At 36.3% G+C, this 14,737-nt stretch overlaps 1 protein-coding gene across 3 annotated transcripts in view; it reads left to right on the top strand.

The window, feature by feature from the left end:
• The first annotated feature begins 3,788 nt into the window (after positions 1–3,788).
• Positions 3,789–14,737, top strand: part of CD86 (CD86 molecule) — a 66,238-nt gene continuing 55,289 nt past the window's right edge. For all 3 annotated transcript variants that reach the window (XM_077767591.1, XM_077767594.1, XM_077767592.1), the window contains exon 1: positions 3,789–3,904. In XM_077767591.1, the coding sequence (XP_077623717.1) occupies positions 3,891–3,904 (14 nt within the window). In that variant the 5' untranslated portion in view covers positions 3,789–3,890. The remainder of the gene's footprint in view (positions 3,905–14,737) is intronic.

Genomic DNA, 14,737 nt, shown 5'->3' on the forward strand with positions numbered 1-14,737 from the left:
CATTAAAAAAATTAAAGTGCTGACAGAAAAACTGTAATATAGTTTGAAATTAGGAAGTGTGATGCTTCCGTCTTTATTTTTCCTTCTCAAGATTGCTTTGGCTATTCAGAGTCTTTGTGGTTCCATACAAATTTTAGGATTTCAGTGAGAATAGGCACCTTTATCTATTCCTGAACTTAGAGAAAAAGCTTCCATCTTTTTACTGTTGAGCATAATGTTAACTATGAACCTTTATTATATTGAGGTACATTTCTTCTATACCAGTTTGTCAAGAGTCTTTTTTTAAGATCAAAAGTATGTGATATTTACCCTTCATTCTGTTAATGCAATATATCATGTTTATTGACTTGCAAATGGTGAATCATCCTCAAAACCCAGGGATAAAGTCCACCTGATCATGGTGTATGATGTTTTTGATGTGCTGCTGAAGTCAGTTTGCTAGTATTCTGCTAATAATTTTTGCATCTATGTTCATTAGGAGTATCAGCATGTAATCGTTTTTTTTTTTTTTATGATAGTGCCTTTATCTAGCTTTATAACGAGAGTAAAGCTGGTCTTGTAAAATAAGTTTGGAATTGTTTCCTCCTCTTCAGTTTTTTGGAAGAAATTGAGGAAGATTGGCATTATTCCTCTTTAAGTGTTTGGTAGAACGCACCTGTGAAGCCATCAGGTCCTGGACATTTTTTTGGATGCAGTTTTTGATTACTTCTTCAATCTCCTTAATCATTATTGGTTTCTTCAGATTTTCTATTCTTTCTGAGTCAGCCTTGGTAGGTTATATGTTTTTAGAATTTTATCAATTTCTTCTAAATTATCCAATTTGTTGGTATATGATTTTTTTGCCAATTCTATCTATTCATTTTAATTGAAGTATATTTGATACACAATGTTACATTAGTTTCAGGTGTACAACATAGTTATTTAACTAGTTGATATGTTATGCCATGCTCACCAGAAGTATAGCTACCATCTGTCCCCATACATTGCTATTACAATATCTATTGACTATATTCTTTATGCTGCAACTTTTATTCCTATGACTTATTCATTACATGACTGGAAGCCTGTATCACTCTCTTTCAGCCATTTACCCAACCTTCCACTACCCTTACCTCTGGCAACCATGAGTTCTCTGTATTTATGGGTCTGCTTTCTGCTTTTTGTTATGCATTTGTTTTGTTTTTTCAGGTTCCACATGTAAGTGAAATCATATGGTATTTATCTTTCTCTGACATATTTCACTTAGCATAATACCTTCTAGGTCCATTCATGTTGTCACAAATGGGAAGATATCATCCTTTTTTGTGACTGAGTAATATTCTATTGTGTATGTGTACTATATCTTCTCTATCCATTCATCCAACTTTGGTTGGTTCTATATCTTGGGTATTATAAATAATGCTACAGTAAACATAGGGATGCATGTATCTTTTCAAATCAATATTTTCCTTTTCTTTGTATAAATACCCAGTAGTGGAATTAGTGGATTATATGATATTTCTCTTTGTAATTTTATGAGAAACCTCCAGACTGTTTTCCCCAGTGGCTGTACCAATTTACAATCCCATCAACCGTGCCACAATGGTTCCTTTTTCTCCAAGTCCTTACTAACACTTATTATTTCTTGTCTTTTGATTTTAGCCATTGGAACAGGTATAAGGTGGTATCTCATTGTGGTTTTGGATTCCAGAAGTTTGATTTTGGTATAGACTGAATTGTGCCCCCCCCAAATTCATATGTTGAAGTCCTAAGCCCAGGTTCCTCAGAATGTGACTTTATTTGGAGATATGGCCTTTAAAGCAGTTATAGTTAGTGATGTTGAGCTCCTTTTCATGTGCCTGTCTTATTGGCATTGTTCATTATATTCTTTTACTATCTTTTGTACTTCTGTGGTATCAGTTGTAATGTCTCCTCTTTCATTTATAATTTTGTTGATTTGAGTCTTCTCTCCATTGTTCTTAATCTAGCTTAAGTTTTGTCAATTTTGTTTATCTTTTTGAAACAAACTATCAGTTTTGATCATCTTTTTTTATTGTCTTTCTGGTCTCCATTTCATTTATTTATGCTTTAATCTTTATTATTTCTTTCCTTTTGCTAACTTTTGGCTTAGTTTGTTCTTTTTCTAGGTCCTTGTCATGCAAAGTTAGATTGTTTATTTAAGATCTTACTTTTTTTCTCAATGCAGGCATTTATTTCTCTGAACTTCCCTCTTAGAACTACTTTGCTACATCCCATAAGTTTCAGTAATTTGTGTTTTCATTTTTGTCTGCCTCAAGATTCTTTTAGAAGGAAATCAAAAGGGAAACTTTTGATTTCTTCTTTGATCATTGGTCACTTCTGATTTTAGTAATTTGAGTCTTCTCTCTTATTTTCGTAGTCTAACTGGCAGCTAAAAGTTTGTTAAATATTTTTTATTTTTTCAAAGAACCAACTTTGGGGTTCATTGATTTTCTCTATTGTTTTTCTATTCTCTATTTCATTTATCTGTCTAATCTTTACAATTTCCTTCCTTCTGCTATCTTTGGATTTAGTTTGTTCTTCTTTTTCTAGTTCCTTAAGTTGTAAAGTTAAGTTGTTGATTTGAGATCTTTCTGTTTGTTTTTTTTTTTTTTTGAGATCTTTCTTAATACGTCTATAAATTTCCACCTTAGCTCTTGCTTTCACTGTGCCCTACCTCCCTCTCCACTTTTCTCTTTCCCCCCTTTCTGGAGCCAGACAACTAGACAATAACTTCTCTATCTTTATGCTTTCAACTTTAATTCATTTTTTACTATTCTGGAACACTCTTTAGGTAATTTATTTAGGAAGGTTATCTTTATAGTGGTATTTTTGTTGTTATTGTTCTGTCTACTTGGTAATATATTCCCATTGACCGTGCTACTTAATTGGCATCTTCTCTAGGTAGAGAATGCTACCTCAAAACTCTAGATTGTGCTATGGTATTTTGACATGTAGGGTTGAGTAAGAGGTCATACTGGTTTACCCTTTCTCTATAACCATCCTACTTTTTTACATTTTGCTTTTAGCTTTAATTTAAAATTCTTACAAGTATTTATCTGGAGGAATATCCATTTTCTTACTTTTTTTTGGACAATTTGAATCCTTTGAGTTCCTTAATAGTGTCCTTTTCAGTTCATATGTGGAAGTTTCTTTTCTTCTGAAAACAGTTTCTACTTGATGAATTTTGTGTTTTTCTCTCAAGTACGTCTCTTAATTTTAAGTTGCTGCTTTTTTTTTCAGGCCTCTATTTCAGGAAACTTCTTTTTGACCTATTTAATTTTTGGCTGCAGTAAGAATGAAATAAAAGTTGTAGTTTTTGTTTGCCTTCCTTGATTGTGCACCTCTCACAGGAGGACTATCTCTTGTCCCCAAAGTTCAGTGAAATCTTCTATTGTCTTTGTGGTGGAAATCAGTAAGAAGAGGAGGCTACTCACTCCGAATCCAAATCCATAATAAATCATGCTTTTTCTTATCTTAACAAATCTTTAGAATTTTTTAATTCTATTTTTATAAGCAGAGATTTTTTTTCTTTTTAATTATTTTATTTTCTAGGTTTTTTGAGGGAATTTCAAGAGGGGGAATTTTAGTCAGCCTCATCTTAATGTCATGTCTGGAACTCAAGCCACTGAATTATTTTTAAAAACATGTCTAGATCTAGGTCAGTGAATTCAAATGCAAGGAAAGGGTTAAATTTCTTCCACAAGTGTTGGCAAAATCTGTAGAAAAAAGAGGAACAGCCTTTATTAAAGAAAGTTACAGGATATACAGTCATTGAGGAAGAAGTCTTTCACAGGCGCAGAAGAGATTGCTCCTCCTTCCACTGTAAAGCTGACTCTTCAGATAAACAAGAGCCATTCCCAGACATTAGCACAGCACCAGACACAATCAGGATGGATCTCGGGTGGTGAGTGATCATTCTTATTATTTTCTGAAAGGCAATTAAGAGTTAAGTGACCTCAGCAGCAGGCTGAGGTTAAGGATGGGGCTCATCCTCTGTTTTCTGTTCTTGCTCAAGAATGCTAATAAGTTTTAAGGGCATAATGATGCACAAGCCAAAAGCACGAACACTTGGGATAATGAAGATCTATGTTGTGAAGAGTTAGACAAAGTCCCAAAGCCATTCTCCCCTTCTGAGAGTATCTCCTTAGGTGGATCTTGTAGCTCCAAGGCAGGGGACCTTTTAAAGAAATTTCTACCAAAGACATTTAACTGCCACTCAAAGGCAAAAATTATTTGAGGTGCCACAAAGTTTACTGGTTGTTGGGTTTTTTAAAAGTGATTAATTTTAATTTTGTAAATTTGTTTTTTGAATATTTAAATGTTGCAGTTGTTGATGTTAAGAATCAGAAAAAATTTAAATGTCTGCATAAGTATTACATAGGCTAGAGAGGAAATTTTCCTTTGTAAGGAAAAATAAGAGGAAGAAGAGGTGTTAGAAGAAAATGCAGAACCCAGGAAATGAGTCACAAACAGGCCATGAAAGATTCTGAACGGGATGAGGTAGTTAGAAAGAATTAGAGTACTAATTCAATTAACTCTCTGGTATTGAATGTACATGATGTATTCTGTATTTTATTCATGTTATTTCACTGAACTTTAATCTTCACAATGGCTCTCAGACAATAATATCATTCTGTTTTATAGATGAGGTAACTGTGACTTAAAAGAGCCTAAATAACTTGTTAAGGTCATATGGCTCATAAGGAATAGAACTAGAATCTTTCTTGCTGCTTTGCTCTGAACCACAAGGTTTCCTCCCATGTGGCACAGCCCCATGGCAGTGACTTACTGGAAGCAGTCACATCACCCTCCTGTTGGATGGTGGCAGCTGGGATCAGTCATTATTTATTACTGTTCTTTGAAAATCTAAGTAGCCCTCATCTACGCAGTACTTACTGGTTAGGGAAATAGCTTTGCTGATTTCATTTCAGAAGGTTAGAATTTAATTTCCCAGTAAAGAGTCTTTTTCCTTGCTCTAGAGTTTTGAAATATTACACATGTATGAAAAAAATTTAGAATTTATATTTTTTTGTGGAACTAGAGGTGATACTGTTTAGTTATGCTAATGCTGCCTGCAGACATCTGTAGAACCACAGGCCACTGTCTGTATTGTTTTTGTTAAGATTCTCTGTTACAGTGCCTGAAAATTGATAATAAACAAAATTTACAATATAAGTGACCAATAAATAATATTTAATCTCATCAGAAAGAAAAGAAGTGCTAATTAAAGCTGCAAAATATCATTTTTATTTATCAAAACAGCAGATCTCTCTTTTTCTTTATTTATTTTGAGAGAGAGAGAGAGAGAGCACAAGGGTTGTAAGGTGCAGAAAGGGAGGGAAAAACAGAATCCCAAGCAGGCTCCATGCTGTCATCACAAAGCCCAGTGTAGGGCTCAATCCCCCAAACTATGAAATCATAACTGCACCAAAATCAAGAGTCAGACATTTAACTGAATGAGCCACCCAGGCACCCCTGAATGGCAAGTTTCTTTTTAAGAAGTAACTAGCATAGAAGCAACAACCCTACATGTTTCTAAGAAAGGAGGAACATTTATACCTTATTACTAATATAATCTTTCTAGACAAAAATTTGGTGATACAAATCAAAAGCCCTTAAAATTTATATGCCCTTTAACCAAGATGTTCAAGTTTTAGAAATTTATTGTAGGGGCACCTGGTGGCTCAGTCAGTTAAACATTCGACTTCTGCTCAGGTCATGATCTCACAGTTCATGAGCTCGAGCCCTGTGTTGGGCTCTGTGCTGACAGCTCAGATCCTGGAGCCTACTTCAGATTCTTGTCTTCCTCTCTCTCTGACTCTCCCCTGCTCACACTCTGTCTCTTTCTCTTAAAAATGAATCAACTTAAAAAAAACTTTTTTAATAAAAAAATTTAAAAATGAAATTTATTGTAAAGACATAAACATATATGTTTGTAAAGCTTTTGTTAACATGAATATTTTTCTCATCATTGTGTCTAATAGTGAAAACCTTAGAAACAACTTAAATGTCTTGAAATATGTAATTGGTTAATTATGGAACATCCATAATGAAATACCATGAAATCATTAAAAATTCTATTGTAGAACAATTTTTAATGTGTTTTGCTAGAGAAAAAAACAGAATATACAGTGCTATGACTTTTATACATGATACCTGTATACACACAATGTAATCAGAAATACAGATGATTTTTATTTTCTACTTTGTGCTTCTGAACTTGGATCACATGTATAGGCGGAAAAATAAAACCAGATAATTAAAAAAAAGAAATCAATATGTGGCTTCTCTCAGAAAAGCAGACAGCTGTCTAGTACTATGAGTTCACTCATAATTTGTGGAATTCCATTTTTAGGGTTTTGGCCCTTTGTGTCTCACTTTTTTCTCTCTTGACTCTTCTTCAAAATATACTCACTAGATTCTAATAGGCCTGTTTTCATAGAAGTTCTATGTGGAAAGACCAGAGTGCTCATGTCCTTATTTTACATGCCATGTGATGGCATGGGTCTAGAGTGAGCGTCATATTGGGAGGAAGAACAAGGCAGTGATTAAGTGACTATGCTTTGAAACCAGAGCATTGGGACTTGAATCCTAACTTCTCCTTTCTAGCTATGTGACCTTGGACAAGTTGCCTAAAAATTGCAATCCTTAGTTCCTTATTGTACAGTAGAGATAATTGTGATAATTGTCATAAGGTGTTTGTGAGAGATAACCCATGTAAAGTGCTTAGAACCTTGCTCTGATAAGTACTCAGTAATTATAATTAGTTGTTATTATTGTTATTGCTGTTAGAATTAAGAAATAGGGGGGAAGTGATTTGTCCAAGATTACGCAATTACTTGATGACAATGCTAGGACTAGAATTCAGGAAGTTTTTTTCCAATAGAAGTGTGTAACACCCTCTGAGTCTATTAAGACAACCCCAAGGTGGACTCACAGTGAAGCTGACCTGAAAAAGACAGAGCCCCAGGACAAAGCCGGCCACTATAGAGAGTGACTCTGATCACAATGGGAAGCCAAATGCTAGATAAGGAGGGTGAAGCTAAGAAAGCAGAGTCAGTTTAGGTGGAGGGAGCAGCCAGGAGCAGAGATAGGGCGAGATGGCTCAGAGATCTGCTGAGGCTTTTATAGACCTCTAGCTGCGGGCTTCATGGGGAGTCAACATGGTTTAAAGACCCAATGTCTGAGTGATTAAATAGACAAATGGGGTGTGTGGGGTGGGGAGGGACTGCAAATATAGCTGACAGATAGTAATAATAGAGGATGAGGTGAAAACTAGAAGGGGCCAGAACAAGGAGACCGAGAATCCAGGCATCCAGCCATGATTATCCTAAAATTATAGCCCAAGTTTGAAAATTAATAAACAAGCAAAGATATGATAACATCTGCTTTAAAAAAAAAATACCTCGGTCAGTAGAGTGCAGAACTGATCTGGGCTAACAAGGAGATTATTTTGGAAACTATTAGAATAATCCAAGAAGAGGTGTTGAGGACCTGAAATTAGTGCAGTTATGGTGGGATCAGAGAGGAGAGGATGCATTTAGAAGATGTTTAAGTACAAGAAATGACAGGATTTGGTTTCTGAAAGATGTGGAGCTTGGAAGAAGAGATCTAAGTACACAGTGGCATCTCTCATAAAATAGGGGATATAGAAAGTGGATTGGGTTTGAGCCAGGGAAAAGAGAGGACTAATGGTGATTTCATTTCTGAGCATGCTGAATTTGAGATCCTATGTAGCGCTGGATGGTGATGCCTAAGTAGAGAAGTGAATATACATGTACAAAGCTCAAGAAAGAGATATGAGAGGGCGCCTGGGTGGCTCAGTTGGTTAAACATCCTACTTTGGCTCGGGTCATGATCTCACAGTCCGTGGGTTCGAGCGCCGCATCAGGCTCTGTGCTGACAGCCCAGAGCCTGGAGCCTACTTCAGATTCTGTATCTCCCTCTCTCTCTGTTCCTCCCCCATTCATGCTCTGTCTCTCTCTGTCTCTCAAAAATAAATAAAAGTTAAAAAATAAAAAAAAAAGATATAAGGGATTGGAATAGATTCAGCATAGCTGCAATTCTCATTGTGAGTGAGATCACTAGGGAGAGAGGATGATGGAGTGAGAAAAGCCAGGGATAGAATCTGGAAAACCATGACATTTAAGGGGAGAGATGGAGAGTCCAAAATAGACACATCAAAGAGGGACTAGAGAGATTGAAGCAAAGTAGGAGAAAAGTGATGTCCTCTAGAAACCAAGGGAGGAGATAGATGAAAGAAAGAACAGAACGTGCCCAGGGAAAGACAAAGCATATTTACCAAACTTCTACATAGAACACATGAGATACAACAGAAAAAGTGAGTCTAAGGGCTGAATTGTGTCCCCTCAAAACTGATATGCTGATGTCTTAACCCCAGTAGCTCAGCATGTGACCATATTTGGAGAGAAGGTCTTTACAGTGATAATCAAGTTAAAATGAAGTCATTAGGGGAGACCCTAATCCAAGATGATTGGTGTGCTGATACAGAAGAGAAAATGTAGACAGAGAAATATGCATAGAGAGAAGAGGATATGAAGAGATATGGAGAAGACAATTTAAAAGCCAAGGAGAGACACCTGGAACAGACTTGTCTTTCACAGCCCTCAGAAGGAAGCAGTGCTGCTGACACCTTCATTTAAGTCTTCTGGCTTCCAGAACTGTTAGACAACAAACCTCTGTTGTTTAAGCCACAATTTGTGGTACTTTGTTATTACAACGCTATCAAACTTACACACTTGGTGAGTGTGCATAATACCTTGGTGAGAAGAGTGCATACAACCAGAGAAAGAAACTGGACATAAGTGTATGGGGGGGGGGGGAGGGAGGAAAAAGGATTATGTCACCTGAGCTAAGAGAAGGAAAATACTTCACAAAGCAGAGGGTAGTCATGGTGTCAAATTCTACAGAAAGGTGAAGTAGGAGAATGATTGAAAATGTCAGTCCAGAGGCCCTTGGTGACCTTTGCAGACATCTACTTGAGTAGAGGGAGTAAATTGTAGAGAGCTGAGAATACAGAGACAGAACAGGGACCACTCCTGCCAAACATCTGGCAATAAAAGGAGACCTCCTCTCTGGATCAAAACTCACCTCTGCTGTCCATAACAGCCACATGGAAACAACTTAGAGTCCAGACAGCCAGACCTGGAGTTTTCCTTCCTCTACTATAATAGCTAACCACAGGAGAGAAAAGCAGTCTTTTTCTACCCAAACTGGTTTGGGAAGGATTTCAGGAAGAAAAGGACTTTTGCAGCTATGATTTTGCAAATTGGATTTTTTTTAATGTTTATTTTTTTGAGAGACAGTGAGAGACAGAGCACAAACACGGAGGGGTGGAGAGAGGTAGACACAGAATCCAAAGGAGGCTCCAGGCCTGAGCCGTCAGCACAGAACCCAATGTGGGGTTTGAACTCAGGAACCACAAAATCATGACCTGAGCCAAAGTCAGAGGCTTAACTGACTGAGCCACCCAGGTGCCCCACAAATTAGATTTTTATTACTGACACAGATTCCATTCTGTTTTGCAAAGCCATAAGAAAGTTATTTTTTGAGACTTCTCAGAGATGAGGGCTTGTGGTGAATCTGATGATGTAAAGAAGAAGACAAACATTAGTGGGATTCTGGGGATCACTTATAATTTAAGCAGAAAAATATAGTAGAATTGGAATAAAGAAGTATTAAACCATCTTCTTAGAAAGCTCTGAGGTCAATGGGATGTCTGGGTGGCTCATTTGGTTAAGTGAATAACTCTTGATTTTGGCTGAGGTTTGTGGATTCGAGCTCTGTATCAGGCTCTGCGCAGGAGCAGCCAGTGTGGAGCCTGTTTGGGATTCTCTCTCTCTCTCTCTCTCTCTCTCTCTCTCTCCCCCCCCACTTCTGCACACTTGTTAAATAAACAAATTAGTCAATATCAGCCAGAAACTAACCATGGGGTAAAACCTGAAAAAGTAACTACCCAAAAGATAAACCTAGATCATCACCTTCATCCTTACAACTATTTTCAACCAACCTAACAATAAATCTTTATCAAGAACCTGATTTTCTTAAGGACTGTGTGGAATACAGAAAACAATATCCAACATGTAATCTTTATAGTGTAATTAGGAAGATAAACCAACAATTATAAAATGACAAAAGCAATCAAATGCAATTAATAATTAAGCATTTTTAAAATAAATATAAATGACCAAAAATCGTTCATTTCAGTACATATTAAAGAAATGCCAATTCAAGCTCCAATGAGATATTTTAATTTATCAGATTAAACAGTAAACAATCCAGTTAGAGAATGGGAAAAAGATATAAAAATACATTTTCTCCAAGAGGATACATGGATGACAAGTAAGCACGTGAAAATATGTTCAACATCATTAGCCATTATGAAAATGAAAATTAAACCCACAGTGAGATATCACTACACACCTATCAGAATGGCTAAAAAAAAAATGGATGCAGAGAAACTGGATCACCCATATTTTGCTGTCGGGATTGTAAAATGGTGCAGCCACTCTGGAAAGTAGTTTGAAAGTTTCTTGCAAAACTAAACATACACTTACCATATGACCCAGCAGTTGCATTTTTGGGCATTTATCCCAAAGAAATGAAAAACCTATGTTCACACAAAAACCAATACATGAATATTCATACCAGATTTATTCATTATAGTCAAAAACTGGGGGGGGAGGGGCAGGAATATCCTTCACTCAGTGAATGGTTAAACAAACTGTGGTGTATGTATATATATATATACACACATATATACACACGCACACACCATGGAATACTATTCAGCAATAAAAGGAAAGAACTGTTGATACCCACAAAAATTTGGATAAGTCTCCAGAGAATTATGCTATGTGAAAATGTCAATCGCAAAATGTTACATACCATATGATTCCATTTTTATGCCATTCTTTAAATAACAAAATCATAAAGACGAGAGCAGATTGGTGGTTGCCATGGTTATAGGTGGTGGAGAAAGGAGGAGGTACACTGCTGCAAAGGGATAGCACAAAGGAGCCTTGTGGTAATGGAAGATTTCCTTATTACATGGATGACAGTTTTTACATAAATTTATGCACATGATGAAGTTGCATAGGACTACACACATACACACAGATGAAAGCACATAAAACATACAACTGGTGAAATCTAAATGTGCTCTGTGGATTATACCAATGTCAATTTCCTGGTTTTAACTGTTGTACTGCAGCTATACAAGATGTTACCACTGGGGGCAAGTGGGTGAAGGGTACACAAGACCTCCTTAATCAGCTTTATCAACTTCCTTTGAATCTTAAATTATTTCAAAACAAAACGTTTAAAAAGTAAAGATACAACTCAATACCCAAAAAACAAATAATCCAATTGAAAAGTGAGCAGAAGACCTGAACAGACATTTCTCCAAAGATGTACAAACGGCCAACAGACACATGAAAAGATGCTCAACATCACTCATCATCAGGGAAATGCAAATCAAAACTACAATGCGATATCACCTCATACCTGTCAGAATGGCTACAATAAAAAACACAAGAGGTTCCTCAAAAAGTTAAAAATAGAAATACCCTATGATTCAGTAATTGCAGTACTGGGTACTAATTCAAAGGGATACATGTGCCCCTGTGTTTACTGCAGCATTATTTATAATAGCCAAATTATGGAGGCAGTCAAAGTGCCCATTGATAGATGAATGGATAAAGAAGATGTGGTATATACATATTCAAATGGATTATTATTCAGCCGTGAAAAAGAATTAAATCTTGCCATTTGCAACATGGATGGAGCAAGTGAATATAATGCTAAGTGAAATAAGTCAGAGAAAGATAAATACCATATGATTTCATTCATATGTGGAATTTAAGAAACAAAACAACCAAGCAAAGGAAAAAAAGACAAACCAAGAAACAGATTTTTAACTACAGAGAACAAGCTGATGGTTATCAGAGGGGAAGTGGATGGGGAGATGGATGAAATAGATGAAGGAGATTAAGCGTACACTTAGCATGATGAGCACTGAGTAATGTATAGAATTGTTGAATCACTATATTGTATACTTGAAACTAATACAACACTGTACATTAACAACACTGGAATTAAAATTAAAAATTAATTTTAAACAGCAATGGAAAAAAATCCAAAATGTTCATCACTGAATATTAAGCAAATATTAATCAAACACCAGTGAGGTATTTTTATTTATCAAATTAACAATTTATGTTTTGCTGGGGTGGGGATAATAATGCTAATGAGTATACAAGAAGAATGGTACTTGCACATACTATTGATTGTGGGGTTATGAATGGCTATAACCTTTCTGGAAAGCAATTTGTCAGCTGTAAGAAGCTTAAGAATGCTTAAAAACACCCATTATGGCCAACTGCTTATTTCTCTATGTTCTTAGTAATTTCTCAGTTCATTCAGAACCTTTGTTTCAGGCTCTGGGCAACATAGTAGAAATACACCAAAATGAGTGACATGATTTCTCAAGGAACACAGTTTCATGGTAAATTTATCAAATATGATGATTTAAAAAAATAACAGTAAAGTGTGTGAGGTTCCATAGGAGAGCAAAGGTAACTGCTTTGTATTTGTCTGTAGGCAGTATGTCTTGGATAAGTGCCAGAGTTTTGAGTCACTCTGGCTGGTGTCAAATAGTAATTAGTTAATAAGTAGCTCTCTGTTTACTAGCCATGTCATCTTGGGGAAGCTATCTAGTTCCCTGAACTTCAGTGCCCTCACCTGTAAAATGTGGCTATGAGTACTTAACCAATGCCATGAGACTTAGAGGAATTTATAGTGGATATGAAGTCTCATGGAAAGAAAATGTTTTAGTCTTCACATTTTTTTCTTTAAAATCTATTATTTTCTATATTTTAAATTGTCTTAAATTTCTTCAGCTCTGCCTTTTCTGATTTAGTTCTAGCAAATGGATTTTTTAAGTTTATTTATTTTAAGAGAAAGGGAGAGCAGGGGAGGGGCAGAGAGAGAGGGAGAGAGAGAACCCCAAGCAGGCTCCTCACTGCCAGCACATAGCATGACATGGGGCTCAAACTCATGTACCGTGAGATCATGACCAGAGCTGAAACCAAGAGTTGGACGCTTAACTGACTGAGCCACCCAGGCACCCCTAAGCCAGTGAATTCTTACCTAAAACCCGTAAGTCACTATAGTAAACCTCTAATTATAGATAAGAGAAGGGCAGGCTTAAAGCAGGTGAATAAGATGAAAGTCAAAAAACAAAGCCACTTAAAATATATTTCATGTAAGATTGGATACCAAAAACATTAAAATAAAATCCTGTCCTATAATTGGTAATTATGTGTTTCTTCATGAAGTGATGAAGCTCCATTTTTAGCCTTCTGGATTTCAAATATGGTACATCTGGTAATATCTGCTCTTAATTTATAAAGACTTGTTTTCTTATTAGTCATCATGGGTAACATATTCAAATTCGCACTTCTAATTTTAGAAAATATGTAAACTACCACTTTTGCTTATCATGAAAATGTTTATTCCTCTTCTGCAATAATTTCACCTTTAAAGACATAGATAAATAATATAAGACATGGAAAAGATTTGTGCACATAAATGTTTATTATAGCATTATTTAATATAATGAAAAATAAGAATCAACCTGAATTTTTCATAGTAGGTGAATGGTTAAGTAAATTAAAAATGAAATTGTTGATGATGATGTGTGTGTGTGTGTGTGTGTGTGTGTGTGTGTGTGTTGATGACTTTTTAATGACAGAGGAAACATAAGGCTATGGAATTATAAGGAAAATAATGCATAGAAATAACACAGCAAGCATGTCAAAACACTCATAGTGGTTACCTCTAGATTGGTATGATTACAGAAATAGATTTTTTTCCTTTGAAATTGCTAAATCTACAGTGAATTTATATTGCTCTGCTAAGCAGGACAAAATCAAGATAAAAAGCAACCTAGTAGTGAGGTACAGTCTCTAAGTCAGGAAGGGCAAACACAGAATGCCTACAGAGATCCTGTGATGCAGGCTTATGGTTTATTACACCCTCATGGTGCCTGAATGGTGGAAGCTTCATTACACAAGCAGATGAGCCCCATCTTTTTGTCTGTTTTAATTTTTTTAATGTTTATTTTTGATACAGAGAGAGAGAGAGAGAGAAAGGGTAGAGAGAGAGGGAGACACAGAATCCAAATCAGGCTCCAGGCTCTGAGCTGTCAGCACAGAGTCCAACACAGGGCTTAACTCCCAAAATGTGAGATCATGACCTGAGCCAAAGTTGGATGCGTAACCGACTGAGCCACCCAGGCACCCCGCAGATGAGCCCCATCTTGAGCAATGCTGCTAGTCCCCACTCTGTTGTCTTGTGTGCCAGAGTGCGGTCCAGTACAACCTCATCTTAATTTTTTGAGAAAAGTTAGAGTAGTAGATTTATATGTGAAATCTCCTTGTTTTTATGTAATGCCTCAATGTCTAGAAGGGCTGGTTTGGCTCAGGCTTCCAGTTTTGACCTCTGATCTCTAGTGCAACAGAGGTTCAGAGGAGTGTGAGGACACTGTGGATGGAGAGGTTTAAGAATATATTAAATTCCAGGCTGTAGTGAATCAGGGCTAGAAAAGAGGAGGCTGGAACTATTTGTTTACTAACTCATGCAATAAAGTTTTACTTAATGTTGAGAAAATGAAGATGAACCAGATAGAGATCCTATTTAGCATCAATGAAGGGAG

The sequence above is a fragment of the Crocuta crocuta genome, unplaced genomic scaffold (genome assembly GCF_008692635.1).
Source record: "Crocuta crocuta isolate KB4526 unplaced genomic scaffold, BGI_CrCroc_1.0 scaffold45, whole genome shotgun sequence".
Taxonomy (NCBI): domain Eukaryota; kingdom Metazoa; phylum Chordata; class Mammalia; order Carnivora; family Hyaenidae; genus Crocuta; species Crocuta crocuta.